The sequence below is a fragment of the Coregonus lavaretus genome (assembly GCF_964263955.1).
Source record: "Coregonus lavaretus genome assembly, contig: HAP1_SCAFFOLD_425, whole genome shotgun sequence".
Classification (NCBI taxonomy): domain Eukaryota; kingdom Metazoa; phylum Chordata; class Actinopteri; order Salmoniformes; family Salmonidae; genus Coregonus; species Coregonus lavaretus.
In genome coordinates, this window is record NW_028166266.1 from 103487 (window position 1) to 125897 (window position 22411).

At 44.8% G+C, this 22411-nt stretch overlaps 1 protein-coding gene across 1 annotated transcript; it reads right to left on the bottom strand.

Moving 5' to 3' along the window:
- Positions 1–3808: 3808 nt before the first annotated feature.
- Positions 3809–14194, bottom strand: LOC311114914 (barrier-to-autointegration factor-like). Its single transcript, XM_084190131.1, has 3 exons — positions 14060–14194; positions 7314–7440; positions 3809–4247 (listed from the first exon to the last, which is right to left on the bottom strand). The coding sequence occupies exons 1-3, from the start codon at positions 14076–14078 to the stop codon at positions 4100–4102; spliced, it is 294 nt and encodes a 97-aa protein (XP_084046257.1). The 5' UTR covers positions 14079–14194; the 3' UTR covers positions 3809–4099.
- Positions 14195–22411: the final 8217 nt, after the last annotated feature.

Genomic DNA, 22411 nt, shown 5'->3' on the forward strand with positions numbered 1-22411 from the left:
AAAGATGCTTTTAATGTCTGGTTTTAATGTCTGGTTTGAATGAGCTATCTGTTTCATTCTCCTTCCTTAGGGGTTGACAGCACAGCATAGACATGGTCAGATAACTCCAGCATAGACATGGTCAGATAACTCCAGCATAGATTGGTCACTTGTTTTCTAATTTGGCACACAGAAACTAGAGGCCATGAGTAACCTGGTCAAAAAGAATGGCACAGATTGGCCTGTAGGTGGCGCTGTTATAAGCAGTCTCACTTAAACCCTCATATCCGTCTCCCCGTTTGACTTAGAGACTTGACATTGTATGTAGGGGTCTTTCCTCATGCTGAACACATTTGCCTCAAGGACCCAGAAAGTCCGTCAAGACAGAATTTACTCCATCTTGTAAACTTTGAAAAACGTATTCTCATTAACCTCTTCTTTTCATGGACTAAAAGTCAGATTCACTCCAAAATGTGGTCTTTGGATTCATCACAATAACAAAGAGTTTGAGAAAGGAATGTTGATGCCACACTATGCCAGTAGACATATACACAAAAAAATATACATAATATAATAATAATTTTATAATATGCTAAAACCATATGACACCATTGGGCTTGGAAGTGATGCAGACAGTTACATTGATGGAAGCTACAATCTATCTGCATTATTAAAGTTGATCTACCCCCTACATTTTTATTATATTTTTTTATAACAAAAAGGACACCCGATGTACTGTAGGCCCACAGCACATGACTTGACTTAGTTTGAGAAAAGCTAAGGTATTGATCAAACAATGATTTATTGACAAATATCAAATCTGATTTTACGTGTCCATTTAAACCACTTCAAATCTACTTCACAGTGACCACAGTGACCTATCAACGTGAAACTTGTCATCTCTATCATGGACGTTCTTAAGATGAACCACGCTGAATGTGGCATTGATATCTTAAACAACAAGGAAACTATTAACAACTAATTCTTTGCATACAGTGGCTTGCTAAAGTATTCATACCCCTTGGCATTTTTGGGGGGTTTGTATCATTTGATTTACACAACATGCCTACCACTTTGAAGATGCAAAATATTTCTATTGTGAAACAAACAAGAAATAAGACAATAAAACAGAAAACTTGAGCGTGCATAACTATTCACCCCCCCCAAAGTCAATACTTTGTAGAGCCACCTTTTGCAGCAATTACAGCTGCAAGTCTCTTGGGGTATGTCTCTATAATCTTGGCACATCTAGCCACTGGGATTTTTGCCCATTCTTCAAGACAAAACTGCTCCAGCTCCTTCAAGTTGGATGGGTTCCGCTAGTGTACAGCAATCTTTAAGTCATATCACAGATTCTCAATTAGATTGAGGTCTGGGCTTTGACTAGGCCATTCCAAGACATTTAAATGATTCCCCTTAAACAACTTTAGTGTTGCTTAGCAGTATGCTTAGGGTCATTGTCCTGCTGGAAGGTGAACCTCCGTCCCAGTCTCAAATCTCTGGAAGACTGAAACAGGTTCCCCTCAATAATTTCCCTGTATTTAGCGCCATCCATCGTTCCTTCAATTCTGACTAGTTTCCCAGTCCCTGCCGATGAAAAACATCCCCACTGCATGATGCTGCCACCACCATGCTTCACTGTGGGGATGGTGTTCTCGGGGTGATGAGAGGTGTTGGGTTTGCGCCAGACATAGCGTTTTCCTTGATGGCCAAAAAGCTCAATTTTAGTCTTTGTCCCTGACCTGTATGGAGAGCCCTTGGTCTTCATGGTGCCCCTTGCTTAGTGGTGTTGCAGACTCTGGGGCCTTTCAGAACAGGTGTATACAGTATATACTGAGATCATGTGACAGATCATGTGACACTTAGATTGCACACAGGTGGACTTTATTTAACTAATTATGTGATTTCTGAAGGTAAATGGTTGCACCAGATCTTGGTTGCAAAGGGGGTGAATACATATGCACGTACCACTTTTCCGTTATTCATTTTTTTTTAAAGAATTTTTGGAAAAAAGTTATTTCTTTCATTTCACTTCACCATTTTGGACTATTTTGTGTATGTCCATTACATGAAATACAAATAAAAATCCATTTAAATTACAGGTTGTAATGCAACAAAATAGGAAAAACACCAAGGGGGATGAATACTTTTGCAAGGAACTGTATGTAACGCTAATGCTCAGAATCAAAATGCAATCTTCTGCTCCTCATGAACCATACGTCAGAATCATTCCAGATGTTGTATTTAGACTCATGACTGCACACAAAGGAAGATAGTTCCTACATGATCGATGCTTGGTTTGTTTGTTATCCTACTGATCTGGTTCTTTCTGTCATCCTGTGAACCCCGTCACATAAAGGAAGATAGTTCTGGTTCTTTCTGTCATCCTGTGAACCCCGTCACATAAAGGAAGATAGTTCTGGTTCTTTCTGTCATCCTGTGAACCCCGTCACATAAAGGAAGATAGTTCTGGTTCTTTCTGTCATCCTGTGAACCCCGTCACATAAAGGAAGATAGTTCTGGTTCTTTCTGTCATCCTGTGAACCCCGTCACATAAAGGAAGATAGTTCTGGTTCTTTCTGTCATCCTGTGAACCCCGTCACATAAAGGAAGATAGTTCTGGTTCTTTCTGTCATCCTGTGAACCCCGTCACATAAAGGAAGATAGTTCTGGTTCTTTCTGTCATCCTGTGAACCCCGTCACATAAAGGAAGATAGTTCTGGTTCTTTCTGTCATCCTGTGAACCCCGTCACATAAAGGAAGATAGTTCTGGTTCTTTCTGTCATCCTGTGAACCCCGTTCATTGCTGCTCTTGGCTATATTTTAATTACATTATTTTATGACTTGAAACATCTTCTTACATGTATTGAAAAGCACTTAACAAATAAAGTGTATTATTATTATTATTATTATTATTATTATTATTATTATTGTGAAGACACTTTGCTGGTGTTTCCTTTATTTTGGCAGTTACCGGTCTATTTCCACACTCTGAGGTTGGAATAACATTGTGAACATTATGATAATGCCCTTTTCGTGTAAGAGCTGTCTGAAAAGATCACCTGAAATGTCAGCTTGATTGCCTGTTGACATTACCAATAGTTAATAGACCAATAACGAGAGTTTGCCCTCCTCTCTCCTCTCTGCCAATAACAGCTAGTCTTCAGGTTGCACATCCCTCCAATTAGGCCCCTCCGATTAGGCCCCTCCGATTAGGCCCCTCCGATTAGGCTCCTCCGATTAGGCTCCTCCGATTAGGCTCCTCCGATTAGGCCCCTCCGATTAGGCCCCTCCGATTAGGCCCCTCCGATTAGGCTCCTCCGATTAGGCTCCTCCGATTAGGCTCCTCCGATTAGGCTCCTCCGATTAGGCTCCTCCGATTAGGCCCCTCCGATTAGGCCCCTCCGATTAGGCCCCTCCGACTAGGCTCCTCCGATTAGGCCCCTCCGATTAGGCCCCTCCGATTAGGCTCCTCCGATTAGGCCCCTCCGATTAGGCCCCTCCGATTAGGCTCCTCCGATTAGGCCCCTCCGATTAGGCCCCTCCGATTAGGCCCCTCTCTCAGACCACTCTCAGACAGTCCTAGCTAAATTCTTGCTTGAGAAATGTCATTTGTTTTTCTTCTTTTTTAATTGAAAACAATCACAGTAAGGTATTTAATTGTTAACCAGAAATTATTTGATATTGATGTAACAAAAATAAACGTCTTCATTGGGCTTTTATGATTTTAGTATTAAGAGAAGTCCCGGTTACAGCACCAGGACATCTGTAACAATGTGTTGACTCTTAAGACTTTTGCAGCCATCAAGAATACAGCAGGACAAGAACAAAAAGTTAATTCCAGATTTATTCCAAAACAGAATGCACCCAAAACTATCACTTTAACCTGGGGACAGGGCCCAGGGTCTTAGTTGAAGGATGTGACAAGAAGAACAGAAGGAAGTACAGTGTCTTATAGATAACTATCAACTTTATGATTACTCAAGATTACTTATCAATACTTATCAATAATGACTTATTAATAATTAGTTGAAAGTTGACCTAGGTAGGTCTGAAGAGTCCTAGTAAGGAGTAGAAAAGCAGAAAGGAGCAGAGACAGTGAGTGAATGTCTGCTCTCCTCTACATATTGTTGTTGGTCCACTCTCTCATTCCATTGTAGGCGTCACTTTGTTGCTTGGCGTTGGCCCCTGTGGTATTTTTCAGATAGCCCTGGAACTGGCCTTGGTCTCGACCACTCACCAGGTACTGGCCCAACATCTGGTCAGCCCTGGGAGAGACAAAACGGGGTAATTTACTGTTAAGTTCTGGTAAAGTTTTCTGAAACTATGTATAGCTCTAGTATAGGTATATTTTTGGGAAATGCTTAAACTTATTTTCAACAGCTTTAACTTCTGGTTGATCAAACCAACTTGTATTTGTTACATACTTAGTAAACAACAGGTGTAGACTAACAGTGAAATGCTTACGGGCCCTTCCCAACGACGCAGAGAGAAAGAAAATAGAGGAAGAATAGAAAAGTAAAACACGTAATAATAAATACACAATGAGTAACGATAACTTGGCTATATACACGGGGTACCAGTACTGAGTCAATGATAACTTGGTTATATACACGGGGTACCACTACTGAGTCCATGTGCAGGGGTACGAGGTATTTGAGGTAGATATGTACATATTGGCAGGAATAAAGTGACTAGGCAACAGGATAGATAATAGACAGTAGCAGCAGTATACTGTAGGTAGAGGTAAAGGGACTAGACAACAGGATAGATAATAGACAGTAGCAGCAGTATACTGTAGGTAGGGGTAAAGTGACTAGACAACAGGATAGATAATAGACAGTAGCAGCAGTATACTGTAGGGAGGGGTAAAGTGACTAGACAACAGGATAGATAATAGACAGTAGCAGCAGTATACAGTAGGTAGGGGTAAAGGGACTAGACAACAGGATAGATAATAGACAGTAGCAGCAGTATACTGTAGGTAGGGGTAAAGGGACTAGACAACAGGATAGATAATAGACAGTAGCAGCAGTATACTGTAGGTAGGGGTAAAGTGACTAGACAACAGGATAGATAATAGACAGTAGCAGCAGTATACTGTAGGTAGGGGTAAAGTGACTAGGCAACAGGATAGATAATAGACAGTAGCAGCAGTATACTGTAGGTAGGGGTAAAGTGACTAGACAACAGGATAGATAATAGACAGTAGCAGCAGTATACTGTAGGTAGGGGTAAAGTGACTAGACAACAGGATAGATAATAGACAGTAGCAGCAGTATACTGTAGGTAGGGGTAAAGTGACTAGACAACAGGATAGATCATAGACAGTAGCAGCAGTATACTGTAGGTAGGGGTAAAGTGACTAGACAACAGGATAGATAATAGACAGTAGCAGCAGTATACTGTAGGTAGGGGTAAAGGGACTAGACAACAGGATAGATAATAGACAGTAGCAGCAGTATACTGTAGGTAGGGGTAAAGGGACTAGACAACAGGATAGATAATAGACAGTAGCAGCAGTATACTGTAGGTAGGGGTAAAGTGACTAGACAACAGGATAGATAATAGACAGTAGCAGCAGTATACTGTAGGTAGGGGTAAAGTGACTAGACAACAGGATAGATAATAGACAGTAGCAGCAGTATACTGTAGGTAGGGGTAAAGTGACTAGACAACAGGATAGATAATAGACAGTAGCAGCAGTATACTGTAGGTAGGGGTAAAGTGACTAGACAACAGGATAGATAATAGACAGTAGCAGCAGTATACTGTAGGTAGGGGTAAAGTGATTAGACAACAGGATAGATAATAGACAGTAGCAGCAGTATACTGTAGGTAGGGGTAAAGTGACTAGACAACAGGATAGATAATAGACAGTAGCAGCAGTATACTGTAGGTAGGGGTAAAGTGACTAGACAACAGGATAGATAATAGACAGTAGCAGCAGTATACTGTAGGTAGGGGTAAAGTGACTAGACAACAGGATAGATAATAGACAGTAGCAGCAGTATACTGTAGGTAGGGGTAAAGTGACTAGACAACAGGATAGATAATAGACAGTAGCAGCAGTATACTGTAGGTAGGGGTAAAGTGACTAGACAACAGGATAGATAATAGACAGTAGCAGCAGTATACTCTAGGTAGGGGTAAAGTGACTAGACAACAGGATAGATAATAGACAGTAGCAGCAGTATACTGTAGGTAGGGGTAAAGTGACTAGGCAACAGGATAGATAATAGACAGTTGCAGCAGTATACTGTAGGTAGGGGTAAAGTGACTAGGCAACAGGATAGATAATAGACAGTAGCAGCAGTGTATGTGATGAGTCAAAAAAGTTAGTGCAAAAGGGGTCAATGCAGATATTCCTTGTAGCTATTTGGTTAACTATTTAACTAACTATTTTGCAGTCTTATGGCTTGGGGGTAGAATCTGTTCAGGGTCCTGTTGGTTCCAGACTTGGCGCTCCGGTACCGCTTGCCGTGCGGTAGCAGAGAGAACAGTCTATGACTTGGGTGGCTGGAGTCTTTGACCATTTTTAGGGCCTTCCTCTGACACCGCTTGGTATAGTGGTCCTGGATGGCAGAGAGTTTGGCCCCAGTGATGTACTGGGCCGTACGCACTACCCTGTGTAGTGCCTTGCGGTCAGATGCTAAGCAGTTGCCATACCAAGCGGTGATCCAGCCAGTGAAGATGCTCTCAATGGTGCAGCTGTATAACTTTTTGAGGATGTGAGGTCCCATGCCAAATCTTTTCAGCCTCCTGAGGGGGAATAGGCTTTGTCGTGCCCTCTTCACGGCTGTGTTGGTGTGTTTGGACCATGATAGTTTGTTGGTGATGTGGACACCGAGGAACTTGAAGCTCTCAACCTGTTCCACTACATCCCCGTCGGTGTTAATGGGGACGTGCTCGGCCCTCCTTTTCCTGCAGTCCACGATCAGCTCCTTTGTCTTGATCACGTTGAGGGAGAGGTTGTTGTCCTGGCACCACACAGCCAGGTCTCTGACCTCCTCCCTATAGGCTGTCTCATCGTTGTCGGTGATCAGGCCTACCACCACTGTGTCGTCAGCAAACTTAATGATGGCGTTGGAGTCGTGGGTGAACAGTGAGTACAGGAGGGGACTAAGCACGCACCCCTGAGGGGCCCCCGTGTTGAGGATCATTATGGCGGATGTGTTGTTGTCTACTCTCACCAGCTTGGGGCAGCACATCAGTGATTGGTGGATTTACTCACATAAATTGACCAAAGTTCCCAGACATTTCAGAAACTATGGTTGGTTCTGAAACTATGGTTGGTTCTGATTTGGCACACTATTCCTATGTAGTGAACCTACCTGGTAACGCCCTTATCCTCTAGCCTGCGGCCCTGTACAGGTCCGATCCCGGGTACGTCTCTCACAGACCGGTTCCCCATCGGCTCAGAGACAAAGTTACGGTGCTTCTGAGAGGTGGTGGAGTATCCTGGAGGAACATGGAGGAACAATACGATGATGAGCTGTGTGTATTTATGACTGGGTCTTATCACTGGGTCAGTTGAGGTGAAACCTCAGATAACATTTCTCTGGGAGGGGAACCAGGAACCAGGAAACAGGAACTACCCTACTCTCTTATGGACAGACTACGTAAATATTTCAATTCTGGGTAGAGGGAGCACTACAACACCTGGGGATATGGAGGGGGGGGGGGGCACTACAACACCTGGGGACACGGAGGGAGGGGCACTACAACACCTGGAGACATGGAGGGAGGAGGACTACAACACCTGGAGACATGGAGGGGGGGGGGGGCACTACAACACCTGGGGACATGGAGGGAGGGGCACTACAACACCTGGAGACATGGAGGGGGGGCACTACAACACCTGGGGACATGGAGGGGGGGCACTACAACACCTGGAGACATGGAAGAAGGAGCACTACAACACCTGGAGACATGGAGGGGGGGCACTACAACACCTGGGGACATGGAGGGGGGGCACTACAACACCTGGGGACATGGAGGGGGGGGGGGGCACTACAACACCTGGAAGAAGGAGCACTACACCTGGGGACATGGAGGAAGGAGCACTACAACACCTGGGGACATGGAGGGGGGGCACTACAACACCTGGAGACATGGAGGAAGGAGCACTACAACACCTGGGGACATGGAGGAAGGGGCACTACAACACCTGGAGACATGGAGGGAGGAGCACTACAACACCTGGAGACATGGAGGGGGGGGCACTACAACACCTGGAGACATGGAGGGAGGGGCACTACAACACCTGGGGACATGGAAGAAGAAGCACTACAAAACCTGGGGACATGGAGGGGGGGGAGGCACTACAACACCTGGGGACATGGAAGAAGGAGCACTACAACACCTGGGGACAAGGAGGAAGGAGCACTACAACACCTGGAGACATGGAGGGAGGGGCACTACAACACCTGGAGACATGGAGGGAGGGGCACTACAACACCTGGAGACATGGAGGAAGGAGCACTACAACACCTGGAGACATGGAGGAAGGAGCACTACAACACCTGGAGACATGGAGGAAGGAGCACTACAACACCTGGAGACATGGAGGGGGGGGCACTACAACACCTGGAGACATGGAGGGAGGGGCACTACAACACCTGGAGACATGGAGGGAGGAGCACTACAATACCTGGAGACATGGAGGAAGGAGCACTACAACACCTGGAGACATGGAGGGAGGGGCACTACAACACCTGGAGACATGGAGGAAGGGGCACTACAACACCTGGAGACATGGAGGGAGGGGCACTACAACACCTGGGGACATGGAGGGGGGGGCACTAGGGTTATCCAGATGTGTTCCCCGCTTGTGCTGTCACATGTGTTCAAGCACGACAAGTGGGTGACGTGATATATTTGTCGAACACGATTCTATTCAGAGAGTGTGACCCAGAGGATAGTTCGGGTGCTACCTCTGGTAAGCTGGTGCAGTCTGACCAACAGCCCAGAGAAAGGAAGAAGGATGTGGAACTTGTTGCTGAGGCAATACAGTTACCAGTCACTCGTGAGCAGCTGATCGCTAACCAGAAGGTTGACATTAGCCTGGCTAAATGTTTTTCTAGTGTTGTCTCAGAGGAGGAGCTAAAGAAGAAAAACCTGGCATACTTTATTGTCACACCGTGTGTCAAGCGCATATCACCCAGAGTCTCAGGTTGCACTTGAACGTTGGCATCAGACACTGAAGTCTATGCTCCGTAAATATTGCTTGGAATCTGAGAAGGATTGGGATGAGGGAGTTCCTCTAGTTTTGTTTGCTGTCCGTGAGACAGTACAGGAATCCTTAGGGTTCAGCCCAGCTGAACTGGTGTTTGGACACACCATGAGAGGACCTATGAAAGTCCTTAAGGATCAGTTTTTATCACAAGAGTTGTGTGTGAAAGAAAATGTGTTGGACTACGTTAGTCACTTTCGTGAGCGCCTACATGGTGCCTGTGCTCTAGCAAAGGAAGCGCTGTCTTCCTCACAGAGACGGATGAAACGGCACTATGACAACCAGGCTGTTTCTCGTTCACTGCAGCCAGGTGACCAAGTTCTTGTATTGTTGCCGGTGCCAGGAGCGTCATTGTCAGCACGTTTCTCTGGTCCTTATGTCAATGAAAAGAAACTAAGTGAAACTGACTACGTGATACAGACTCCTGATAGAAAACGCCAATCTCGTGTGTGCCACGTTAACATGTTGAAGACATACCACACCAGACCCGTCACTCAGATAGACAGTCCAGAGAAACTGGCCGAGACGGCTGTCTCTATTGTTGCTGCGGCTGTAGTGGGAAGTCATGTTAATGATGTGGACGGAGATGGTTTGGATTGCCCAATTCAAGATTGCCCAATTCAGAGATGCTACTGTCTCTCCCATCAAGCCTGATTCATTTAACGGACGGACAGTCAGATGATATTGTGAGACTATTACACAGCTTTCCATGTCTTTTTAATGATGTTCCTACATGCACAAATGTGTTAGAACATGACATTAATGTTGGAAACGCTGCACCTATCAAGCAACATGCTTATCAACGTCTCTAAAAGAAAGATAATGAGGGATGAGGTCGGTTATTTGCTGGAGAATAACCTGGCTATGCCAAGTTCAAGTCCTTGGAGTTCTCCGTGCATTCTGGTTCCTAAACCTGATGGGACATCCAGGTTATGTACGGACTATCGGAAGGTCAATGCTGTCACAGTGCCCGACTCGTTCCCGTTACCCAGACTGGATGACTGTATTGATACTGTTGGTGCTGCTACTTATGTAACCAAACTAGATCTTCTAAAAGGTTACTGGCAGGTGCCGTTAACCTCACGTGCCTCCGACATCTCTGCCTTTGTGACCCCAGATCACTTCCTACAATATGCTGTCATGGCATTTGGGATGCGGAACGCACCAGCCACTTTCCAATGCCTGGTTAACACAGTATTGGCTGGAGTTCCTAATTGTAGTGCTTACCTTGATGATCTGGTAATTTATTCGACTGAGTGGTCTGATCATATTACAACTCTAAGGGTAGTGTGTGAAAGTCTAGCAGCCGCTTCTCTAACCCTGAATTTAGCAAAGTGCGAGTTTGGGAAGGCCACTGTTACTTATCTCGGTAAACAGGTCGGCCATGGTCAGGTGCGCCCTGTAGATGCCAAGGTCTCAGCTATAAATGCATTTCCCGCACCTACCACCAGAAGAGAGCTACGCCGCTTTTTAGGGATGGTTGGCTACTACCGTAGTTTCTGTAAAAAATTCTCTGCGGTAGTTGCTCCATTAACGGATTTGCTCAGTCCGGCGAGAAAATGTGTATGGTCTGAAGATTGTTGTACTGCTTTCAACACTGCTAAAGCACTCTTATGTAGTACTCCTGTTCTTGCTGCGCCAGATTTTGAACGACCGTTTAAACTGGAGGTAGATGCAAGTGCCAGAGGTGCTGGTGCTGTTCTACTGCAGCAGGACCAGAGTGGAGTGGACCATCCTGTCTGTTGTTTTTCACGGAAATTTAACAAATGTCAGACAAACTACTCCACCATTGAACAAGAAGCTCTAGCTTTGTTGTTAGCTCTTCAGTACTTTGAAGTTTATGTTGGTTCCAGTGCATTACCAGTGATAGTGTATACTGACCATAACCCCTTAGTTTTTCTCCACCGGATGTACAACCAGAACCAACGCCTTATGCGTTGGGCACTTGTAGTGCAAAATTATCATTTGGAGATCCGCCACAAAAAGGGGTCGGAAAATGTGTTGGCAGATGCTTTGTCTCGTGTTTAAAGAACTAGGTTTTTTGTTATCCCGTCAGGATGCGGTTGACCGTTGAATTTTGGGTGTTGTGATGGTACGTGTGTCGCAAACCATTGTGGTTTGCTCTTTTAAGGGTGGGAGTGTTACGGATACAGGTATCCTGTGTCTTTTTGTGTTTTTCCTCTCCTTCTGCCCTAATCACAGGTGTCCTGTATGTTCCTGATTGGTGGTCGTTGGGGTGTCTGCTGATTGCTGAGGTGGACCAATCAGTGGACATTCCTCTGCATTGCACCACCTGTTTCTGGGGTTTCAATCACACATCCCATTGTTTAAAAGCCAGTCAGTTGTGTTTGTTGAGAGAATACTATTTTCCGTATGTGAGTATGTGTTTTGTGTACTCACTCATTTGCTGGTTACTCTGTTTGGTAACTTTGTTGTGTGTTTCTGGGAAAAGGGGAATTTAAGCAAGTTGCCCTTGGGTGTTGTCACGGTTTCGGCCGAGACTGCTCCTCCTCCTGGTTCGGGCAGGCTTCGGCGTTCGCCGTCCCCGGAGTACTAGCTGCCACCGTTGTATGTTTCGTGGTGTGATTACTTTGGTCTGTCTTGTACACCTGTGTCTGTTTGTGTTCTGATTACGTGTCTTATAAGTTCCCTGTTTTGTATTGGTTAGTTTGTGTGTTGTTGTCTGCCTGTCTTTCGGAGCTACGTGTTTGCGCTCTGTTTGTTTTGTGTTTAGTGTTTACGCTTGGTTGCGTAATTCCCTCGCCTCTGTTTTTGGTCGAGGTCGTGTTTACTCTTTTGCACTTTGGACTATTAAAGACTGTTGGACGAAACCTCTGTGTCCTGCGCCTGACTCCTCCACCACATCCACATCGGTTCCTCTGACAGGCGTACATTACCCGTAGGAAGAAATCTGTCTAAAAACACTAGTTAGACCTGAGCGGACCACCCACTGTACTTTTGTATGATTAGCAGTAGCTTAGCGGTTCTTGAGGCAGGCAAGATCAGTTTAGGGGTGTTTTACACTATTGTTTCATTTCTTGGGTCCTGCTCAGCCCTTTCTCCCAAACCTTTACCGTGTGTTCAGCAATAAACCTTTTATGTTTGACGGTAGTTTATGGTTGTCGTGTAGTTTTTGTTCTCACTGTTCCACGTCACGATTCTAATTTGCATGATTCTAATTTGCATGAATTATGTTACGGGTCTCTTGTCCATCCACCCTAGGCGTTTAAAGCCACGGGGTTCGTAACAACGATTCTACCCCGAGCCTGGACATGCACAATATGAAGGAATCCATTGGCAACTCTCCCACGGTGGAGCCGTCTCTGGCTGACCACCTCAGCCCCTCGCCCCATTTTACTAACGTCATTGGCACCTCACTCCCTAGGAAGACAGAGCACTTTACTGCCACTTTACTGCCTTCGTTTTTCACCCTGCCTTCGTTTTACACCCTAGATCCAGATGCTTGGGAGGAGATCTGTATGATTACAGACCTGAACCTCCCTGCCTCCACTTTTTGCCTCCAAATGCCATTACGCGAGCAGCTCTGAGATGCGGCGCTCCAGTTTTCCCATTAGATGCTACTCTATACAACAAGGCAGGGGAACCCTAACTATATTCACCACCCCGTTCTACGGGAGAACAGGTTTCCAGGGCTCCTTGCGGGACGTTTGGAGGGGAGAAGGTTAGTCTTTGTTTAGGTCCTTTTGATGCTTTCTCGACCTGCCAAGGACCGCATCATTGATACAGTTTATCCAGTGATAAAGTTTAGCCAAGACCTGACAGTGATACGGTTTATCCAAGGCCAGGACAGTGATACATTTTATCCAGTGAAACAGTGTATCTTGTGTTACTGTTTATCCATGGCCCCGATTGTGATACAGTTTATCCAAGGCCCTGACAGTTATAAAATGTATCCAGTGATGCAGTTTATAGAAGACCAGGACAGTGATATCATTTATGCAGTGAAACAGTGTATCCATTGTTTATCCAAGGCCCCGATTGTGATACCGTTTATCCAATGGTACAGTTTATCCAATGCTACAGTTTATCCAGTGATTCAATGTATCCAAAGCCGGACAGTGATATAGTATTTACAGTGATAGTTTATCCAAGGCCCTACTGTTACAGTGCCTTCGGAAAGTATTCAGACCCCTTCCCCTTTTCCACATTTTGTCACGTTACAGCCTTATTGTAAAATTGCTTAAATTATTTGTTGCCCTCATCAATCTACACACAATACCCCATAATGACAAAGCGAAAACAGGTTTCTATAAATTTTTGCAAATGTATTATAAATAAACAACTTTCACAGAGAAGTGGTAAGTGTCTTGATATAATCTGGTAAAGGGCAGTAATATGTTAGGAATTATATGACTGAATAATGTCTGGGATATACAGTTGGCCAGACACATCATGAAAACCAAAACCCAAAAGTGAGAAAATAGAAATGTTCAACTGTGCAACCATTGAACATACATTTGCATGATGATAAATAAGGGTTCAATATTATAAGCATTTGTAAGTGCAATTGTAAATGGTTATTAACTGGAGGTAAATAGTGGCTCACTATTTGGCAAGCTCTGACTAGTTATCGCACTATTTGGACCAACGCAATATACATATTTATTAATGGTTCATAATGCATTTATAAGTGATTCAATAACCGTTAGTAATTATATACCCTATGCAAATGTTACCTCTTGTAAAGTGTTACCAAATAATTACATTTACGTTTACATTTTAGTCATTTAGCAGACGCTCTTATCGGGAACATATAATGATACTAAGGTCACAATACAGGGTTGTATAACTAAAGCTACATCCTGCAACGATCATTAGTCTTACCTTTCTTGTTTCCAGACATGGTTCAGGTGGAGGATGGAGAATTCAGTTCAATATAACTTGACGAGGTGTCTCTCTGTCTTCTGTTTTCTGTCTGCTAGAGCAGTCTTCCTCTACTGTTGTCAAGACACCGTAGCAAATAGTAGCAAAATATCTTCCAAAAAATAAAGTTTCTATTGGACAATCAGGTAGGTCCCTCCCCGCTTCAATATTCTGTCTCCTAGTGAACATTAGCTCCACCTCTGAACAGAAACGAAAGTTAGAGAGAAATGGAAAGTTTCGATTCCCTGAAGATGGGAACAACCAGTTGGTTTAAAACAACATGCCAGGGTGATGTGTGTGCATGCATGTGTCTGTTAAATCTGCCTACTCTTAGTGAGGTGACAGCAACTCAGAGATGGGGGAAGAATTAAATCTAACTTCACAGAGAAAGTTGAAGACACCACAAAAAACAACCACAACTGGGCTAGAAAACAAGATTAATTAATCTTGTGTGTGTCTCTCTCTCTCTCTCTCTCTCTCTCTCTCTCTCTCTCTCTCTCTCTCTCTCTCTCTCTCTCTCTCTCTCTCTCTCTCTCTCTCTCTCTCTCTCTCTCTCTCTCTCTCTCTCTCTCTCTCTCTCTCTCTCTCTCTCTCTCTCTCTCTCTCTCTCTCTCTCTCTCTCCACATATATATATATATACAGTTGAAGTCGGAAGTTTACATACACCTTAGCCAAATACAATTCAATTCAGTTTTTCACAATTCTTGACATTTAATCCTAGTAAAAATTCCCTGTTTTAGGTCAGTTAGGATCACCACTTTATTTTAAGAATGTGAATTGTCAGAAAAATAGTAGAGAGAATTATTTATTTCAGCTTTTATTTCTTTCATCACATTCCTAGTGGGTCAGAAGTTTACATGCACTCAAAAAGTATTTGGTAGCATTGCCTTTAAATTGTTTAACTTGGATCAAACGTTTCGGGTAACCTTCCACAAGCTTCCCACAATAAGTTGGGTGAATTTTGGCCCATTCCTCCTGACAGAGCTGGTGTAACTGAGTCAGGTTTGTAGGCCTCCTTGCTCGCACACGCTTTTTCAGTTCTGCCCACAAATGTTCTATAGGATTGAGGTCAGGGCTTTGTGATGGCCACTCCAATACCTAGACTTTGTTGTCCTTAAGCCATTTTGCCACAACTTTGGAAGTATCCTTGGGGTCATTGTCCATTTGGAAGACCCATTTGTGACCAAGCTTTAACTTCCTGACTGATGTCTTGGGATGTTGCTTCAATATATCCACATAATTTTCCTTCCTCATGATGCCATCTATTTTGTGAAGTGCACCAGTACCTCCTGCAGCAAAGCACCCCACAGCATGATGCTGCCACCCCCATGCTTCACGGTTGGGATGGTGTTCTTCGGCTTGCAAGCGACCCCCTTTTTCCTCCAAACATAACAATGGTCATTATGGCCAAACAGTTCTATTTTTGTTTCATCAGACCAGAGGATATTTCTCCAAAAAGTACGATCTTTGTCCCCATGTGCAGTGGCAAACCGTAGTCTGGCTTTTTTATGGCGGTTTTAGAGCAGTGGCTTCTTCCTTGCCGAGCGGCCTTTCAGGTTATGTTGATATAGGACTCGTTTTACTGTGGATATAGATACTTTTGTACCTGTTTCCTCCAGCATCTTCACAAGGTCCTTTGCTGTTGTTCTGGGATTGATTTGCACTTTTTGCATCAAAGTACGTTCATCTCTAGGAGACAGAACGCGTCTCCTTCCTGAGCGGTATGACGCCTGCGTGGTCCCATGGTGTTTATACTTGCGTACTATTGTTTGTACAGATGAAAGTGGTACCTTCAGGCGTTTGGAAATTGCTCCCAAGGATGAACCTTTTTTGAGGTCTTGGCTGATTTCTTTGATTTTCCTATGATGTCAAGCAACGAGGCACTGAGTTTGAAGGTAGGCCTTGAAATACATCCACAGGTACACCTCCAATTGACTCAAATTATGTCAATTAGCCTATCAGAAGCTTCTAAAGCCATGACATCAATTTCTGGAATTTTCCAAGCTGTTTAAAGGCACAGTCAACTTAGTGTATGTAAACTTCTGACCCACTGGAATTGTGATACAGTGAATTAGAAGTGAAATAATCTGTCTGTAAACAATTGTTGGAAAAATTACTTGTGTCATGCATAAAGTAGATGTCCTAACCGACTTGCCAAAACCATAGTTTGTTAACAAGAAATTTGTGGAGTGGTTGAAAAACAAGTTTTAATGACTCCAACCTAAGTGTATGTAAACTTCCTCTCTATATATATTTTACTTTGTGTGTGGTTTGTGGTGTGTTCACTTATGACATTAGATCAGTGTTGGCTGCTAACTTGACCCTTATCTTAAATAGTTCACTTCATAGCATTTTTGTATGTTTTCTACAGTTATGTCCTTGAAAATGTATCAATTTACCAATTCGGCCACTTGGAGGCCGCTTGGGAACATTTGGGCAAATTCGAAAGGGACACCTGGGTAACTTCATACTAAATGTTATGTAGCTTCCTCATTCTTGAAGGTATCAGTCTGAAACTTTGCGCATACACTGTTGCCCTGTTGTAGACAACATCTACATTACCTCCAGCTTCCTATCTGAATGTATGGCTTTTCTTTGTTTTATCTTTTACCAGATCTATTGTGTTATGTTCTCCTACATTAATTTCACATTTCCACAAACTTCAAAGTGTTTCCTTTCAAATGGTAACAAGAATATGCATGTCCTTGCTTCAGGTCCTGAGCTACAGGCAGTTAGATTTGGGGATGTCATTTTAGGCAGAAATGGAAAAAGAATGGTTGGATCCTTACGAGGTGAAGACAATTGAGTGTGTTGTTGGTGCCATGCTCTCGTCCCCTGATCTCTGCTAACATTCTTTACGATTCTTCACAGATAAATAATAGATCCCAGATTGACCGTAGCAAGCACCATACAAGCATTTCTGGTCAGGAGGCACTTGAGGCAACTACTCTAAGAGAGACCGAATACTGCTTCCTTTTGCTGCTTTGAGTTCCTCCTTGATATTGTAGCCCACATGAAGACCTCCTCCTCCTGCCCCTTAGACGTGGTCCCTACTAGACTACTAAGAGGTTATACCTACTGTTGGCCCTGCCCCTTAGACGTGGTCCCTACTAGACTACTAAGAGGTTATCCCTACTGTTGGCCCTGCCCCTTAGACGTGGTCCCTACTAGACTACTAAGAGGTTATACCTACTGTTGGCCCTGCCCCTTAGACGTGGTCCCTACTAGACTACTAAGAGGTTATCCCTACTGTTGGCCCTGCCCCTTAGACGTGGTCCCTACTAGACTACTAAGAGGTTATACCTACTGTTGGCCCTGCCCCTTAGACGTGGTCCCTACTAGACTACTAAGAGGTTATACCTACTGTTGGCCCTGCCCCTTAGACGTGGTCCCTACTAGACTACTAAGAGGTTATCCCTACTGTTGGCCCCTTAGACGTGGTCCCTACTAGACTACTAAGAGGTTATCCCTACTGTTGGCCCTGCCCCTTAGACGTGGTCCCTACTAGACTACTAAGAGGTTATACCTACTGTTGGCCCTGCCCCTTAGACGTGGTCCCTACTAGACTACTAAGAGGTTATACCTACTGTTGGCCCCTTAGACGTGGTCCCTACTAGACTACTAAGAGGTTATCCCTACTGTTGGCCCTGCCCCTTAGACGTGGTCCCTACTAGACTACTAAGAGGTTATACCTACTGTTGGCCCCTTAGACGTGGTCCCTACTAGACTACTAAGAGGTTATCCCTACTGTTGGCCCTGCCCCTTAGACGTGGTCCCTACTAGACTACTAAGAGGTTATACCTACTGTTGGCCCTGCCCCTTAGACGTGGTCCCTACTAGACTACTAAGAGGTTATCCCTACTGTTGGCCCTGCCCCTTAGACGTGGTCCCTACTAGACTACTAAGAGGTTATACCTACTGTTGGCCCTGCCCCTTAGACGTGGTCCCTACTAGACTACTAAGAGGTTATACCTACTGTTGGCCCTGCCCCTTAGACGTGGTCCCTACTAGACTACTAAGAGGTTATCCCTACTGTTGGCCCTGTCCCTTAGACGTGGTCCCTACTAGACTACTAAGAGGTTATACCTACTGTTGGCCCTGCCCCTTAGACGTGGTCCCTACTAGACTACTAAGAGGTTATCCCTACTGTTGGCCCTGCCCCTTAGACGTGGTCCCTACTAGACTACTAAGAGGTTATCCCTACTGTTGGCCCTGCCCCTTAGACGTGGTCCCTACTAGACTACTAAGAGGTTATCCCTACTGTTGGCCCTGCCCCTTAGACGTGGTCCCTACTAGACTACTAAGAGGTTATACCTACTGTTGGCCCTGCCCCTTAGACATGGTCCCTACTAGACTACTAAGAGGTTATACCTACTGTTGGCCCTGCCCCTTAGACGTGGTCCCTACTAGACTACTAAGAGGTTATACCTACTGTTGGCCCTGCCCCTTAGACGTGGTCCCTACTAGACTACTAAGAGGTTATCCCTACTGTTGGCCCTGCCCCTTAGACGTGGTCCCTACTAGACTACTAAGAGGTTATACCTACTGTTGGCCCTGCCCCTTAGACGTGGTCCCTACTAGACTACTAAGAGGTTATCCCTACTGTTGGCCCTGCCCCTTAGACGTGGTCCCTACTAGACTACTAAGAGGTTATACCTAGAGTTGGCCCTGCCCCTTAGACGTGGTCCCTACTAGACTACTAAGAGGTTATACCTACTGTTGGCCCTGCCCCTTAGACGTGGTCCCTACTAGACTACTAAGAGGTTATCCCTACTGTTGGCCCTGCCCCTTAGACGTGGTCCCTACTAGACTACTAAGAGGTTATACCTACTGTTGGCCCTGCCCCTTAGACGTGGTCCCTACTAGACTACTAAGAGGTTATCCCTACTGTTGGCCCTGCCCCTTAGACGTGGTCCCTACTAGACTACTAAGAGGTTATCCCTACTGTTGGCCCTGCCCCTTAGACGTGGTCCCTACTAGACTACTAAGAGGTTATCCCTACTGTTGGCCCTGCCCCTTAGACGTGGTCCCTACTAGACTACTAAGAGGTTATACCTACTGTTGGCCCTGCCCCTTAGACGTGGTCCCTACTAGACTACTAAGAGGTTATACCTACTGTTGGCCCTGCCCCTTAGACGTGGTCCCTACTAGACTACTAAGAGGTTATACCTACTGTTGGCCCTGCCCCTTAGACGTGGTCCCTACTAGACTACTAAGAGGTTATCCCTACTGTTGGCCCCTTAGACGTGGTCCCTACTAGACTACTAAGAGGTTATCCCTACTGTTGGCCCTGCCCCTTAGACGTGGTCCCTACTAGACTACTAAGAGGTTATACCTACTGTTGGCCCTGCCCCTTAGACGTGGTCCCTACTAGACTACTAAGAGGTTATACCTACTGTTGGCCCCTTAGACGTGGTCCCTACTAGACTACTAAGAGGTTATCCCTACTGTTGGCCCTGCCCCTTAGACGTGGTCCCTACTAGACTACTAAGAGGTTATACCTACTGTTGGCCCCTTAGACGTGGTCCCTACTAGACTACTAAGAGGTTATACCTACTGTTGGCCCCGCCCCTTAGACGTGGTCCCTACTAGACTACTAAGAGGTTATCCCTACTGTTGGCCCTGCCCCTTAGACGTGGTCCCTACTAGACTACTAAGAGGTTATACCTACTGTTGGCCCTGCCCCTTAGACGTGGTCCCTACTAGACTACTAAGAGGTTATCCCTACTGTTGGCCCTGCCCCTTAGACGTGGTCCCTACTAGACTACTAAGAAGTTATCCCTACTGTTGGCCCTGCCCCTTAGACGTGGTCCCTACTAGACTACTAAGAGGTTATACCTACTGTTGGCCCCGCCCCTTAGACGTGGTCCCTACTAGACTACTAAGAGGTTATACCTACTGTTGGCCCTGCCCCTTAGACGTGGTCCCTACTAGACTACTAAGAGGTTATCCCTACTGTTGGCCCTGCCCCTTAGACGTGGTCCCTACTAGACTACTAAGAGGTTATCCCTACTGTTGGCCCTGCCCCTTAGACGTGGTCCCTACTAGACTACTAAGAGGTTATCCCTACTGTTGGCCCTGCCCCTTAGACGTGGTCCCTACTAGACTACTAAGAGGTTATACCTACTGTTGGCCCTGCCCCTTAGACGTGGTCCCTACTAGACTACTAAGAGGTTATACCTACTGTTGGCCCTGCCCCTTAGACGTGGTCCCTACTAGACTACTAAGAGGTTATACCTACTGTTGCCCCTGCCCCTTAGACGTGGTCCCTACTAGACTACTAAGAGGTTATCCCTACTGTTGGCCCTGCCCCTTAGACGTGGTCCCTACTAGACTACTAAGAGGTTATCCCTACTGTTGGCCCCTTAGACGTGGTCCCTACTAGACTACTAAGAGGTTATCCCTACTGTTGGCCCCGACGTTCTGTCTATTGTAAATAGCTCCCTGACCACTGGCTCCTTTCCAGCCTACTTTAAAACTGCTCTGGTCCAACCTATCTAGATCGCTCCTCGCTTAGTAATTATAGACAAATCTCTAAACTGTATTTTTTGTCAAAGATTTTAGAAAAAGTTGTGATCAAGCAATTGGTGTCTTATTTGAGTATGAACAACTTATTCGAAAATGTCCAGTCGGGCTTCCGCTCACTTCACAGCACTAAAACTGCTTTATTGAAAGTCAGTAAGGACCTTCTGTTGGCTGCTGATGCCAGTGAACGCTCTATCCGAGTTCTTCTGGATCTCAGTGCAGTGTTTGATACTATTAATCATAACAAACGGCTGGAGAGGTGGGTGGGAATCTCCGGCGTTGCTCTCCGCTGGTTCACTTCATATCTATGTGGCAAACGTTTCTCAGTGAGTGTAGCTTCCCTACACAAGTGTCTTGCTGACATCAAATGTTGGATGTCTGACCATTTTCTCCAGCTCATTGATACGAAATCAGAGGTTGTTTTATTTGCCCTCCAGCTTGCTAAACCACAGATTGTAGATGACCTTGGTCAGTTGTCCACCAATGTAAAGCCTTCGGCAAGAAACCTTGGTGTCTTCTTTGACCCTGACCTAAACCTTGAGCTGCATGTAAAAAAGGTTGTTCAGTCCTGCGTTTATCATCGAAGAAATATAGATCAAGTCAAGTATTTTATTTCAGTCACTGATCTGGAGAAAGTTATGCATGCTTTTATTTCCTCATGCCCAGATTACTGTAACAGTTTGTATACAGGTCTGTCAGATATCACTGCATCATCTACAGTTAATTCAACATGCTGCAGCTCACCTTGTCCAGGCAATGTAACCATATCACACCTGTTTTAGCTTCTCTACACTGGCTACCAGTCACTTTTAGAATAGATATTAAAATAGTATGAATCACGTTAAAGGCTTGGTTTAGCCCCGTCCTATATCACTGATCTTTTATCTCCCTATGAGCCAGGAGGCAGCCTGAGATCCGCTGGTAGGGCACTGTTGACCATTCCAAAGTCTAGGTTGAAAACTAAAGGACACCGGGCATTTGCCAAAGGGCCACTAGACTTTGGAAGGGTCTGTCAGAGGAGGTCAGGCTTGCAGATTCAGAGACTCTTTACATCCCTGCTGAAGACAAACTTTTAGAAAGATGCTTTTAATGTCTGGTTTTAATGTCTGGTTTGAATGAGCTATCTGTTTCATTCTCCTTCCTTAGGGGTTGACAGCACAGCATAGACATGGTCAGATAACTCCAGCATAGACATGGTCAGATAACTCCAGCATAGATTGGTCACTTGTTTTCTAATTTGGCACACAGAAACTAGAGGCCATGAGTAACCTGGTCAAAAAGAATGGCACAGATTGGCCTGTAGGTGGCGCTGTTATAAGCAGTCTCACTTAAACCCTCATATCCGTCTCCCCGTTTGACTTAGAGACTTGACATTGTATGTAGGGGTCTTTCCTCATGCTGAACACATTTGCCTCAAGGACCCAGAAAGTCCGTCAAGACAGAATTTACTCCATCTTGTAAACTTTGAAAAACGTATTCTCATTAACCTCTTCTTTTCATGGACTAAAAGTCAGATTCACTCCAAAATGTGGTCTTTGGATTCATCACAATAACAAAGAGTTTGAGAAAGGAATGTTGATGCCACACTATGCCAGTAGACATATACACAAAAAAATATACATAATATAATAATAATTTTATAATATGCTAAAACCATATGACACCATTGGGCTTGGAAGTGATGCAGACAGTTACATTGATGGAAGCTACAATCTATCTGCATTATTAAAGTTGATCTACCCCCTACATTTTTATTATATTTTTTTATAACAAAAAGGACACCCGAT

Coding starts and splice junctions, on each gene's coding strand:
- LOC311114914 (XM_084190131.1), bottom strand. Junction 4,248..7,313: donor GAGGATAAGGGCGTTACCAG/GTAGGTTCACTA, acceptor TGTCTCTCCCAG/GGCTGACCAGATGTTGGGCC.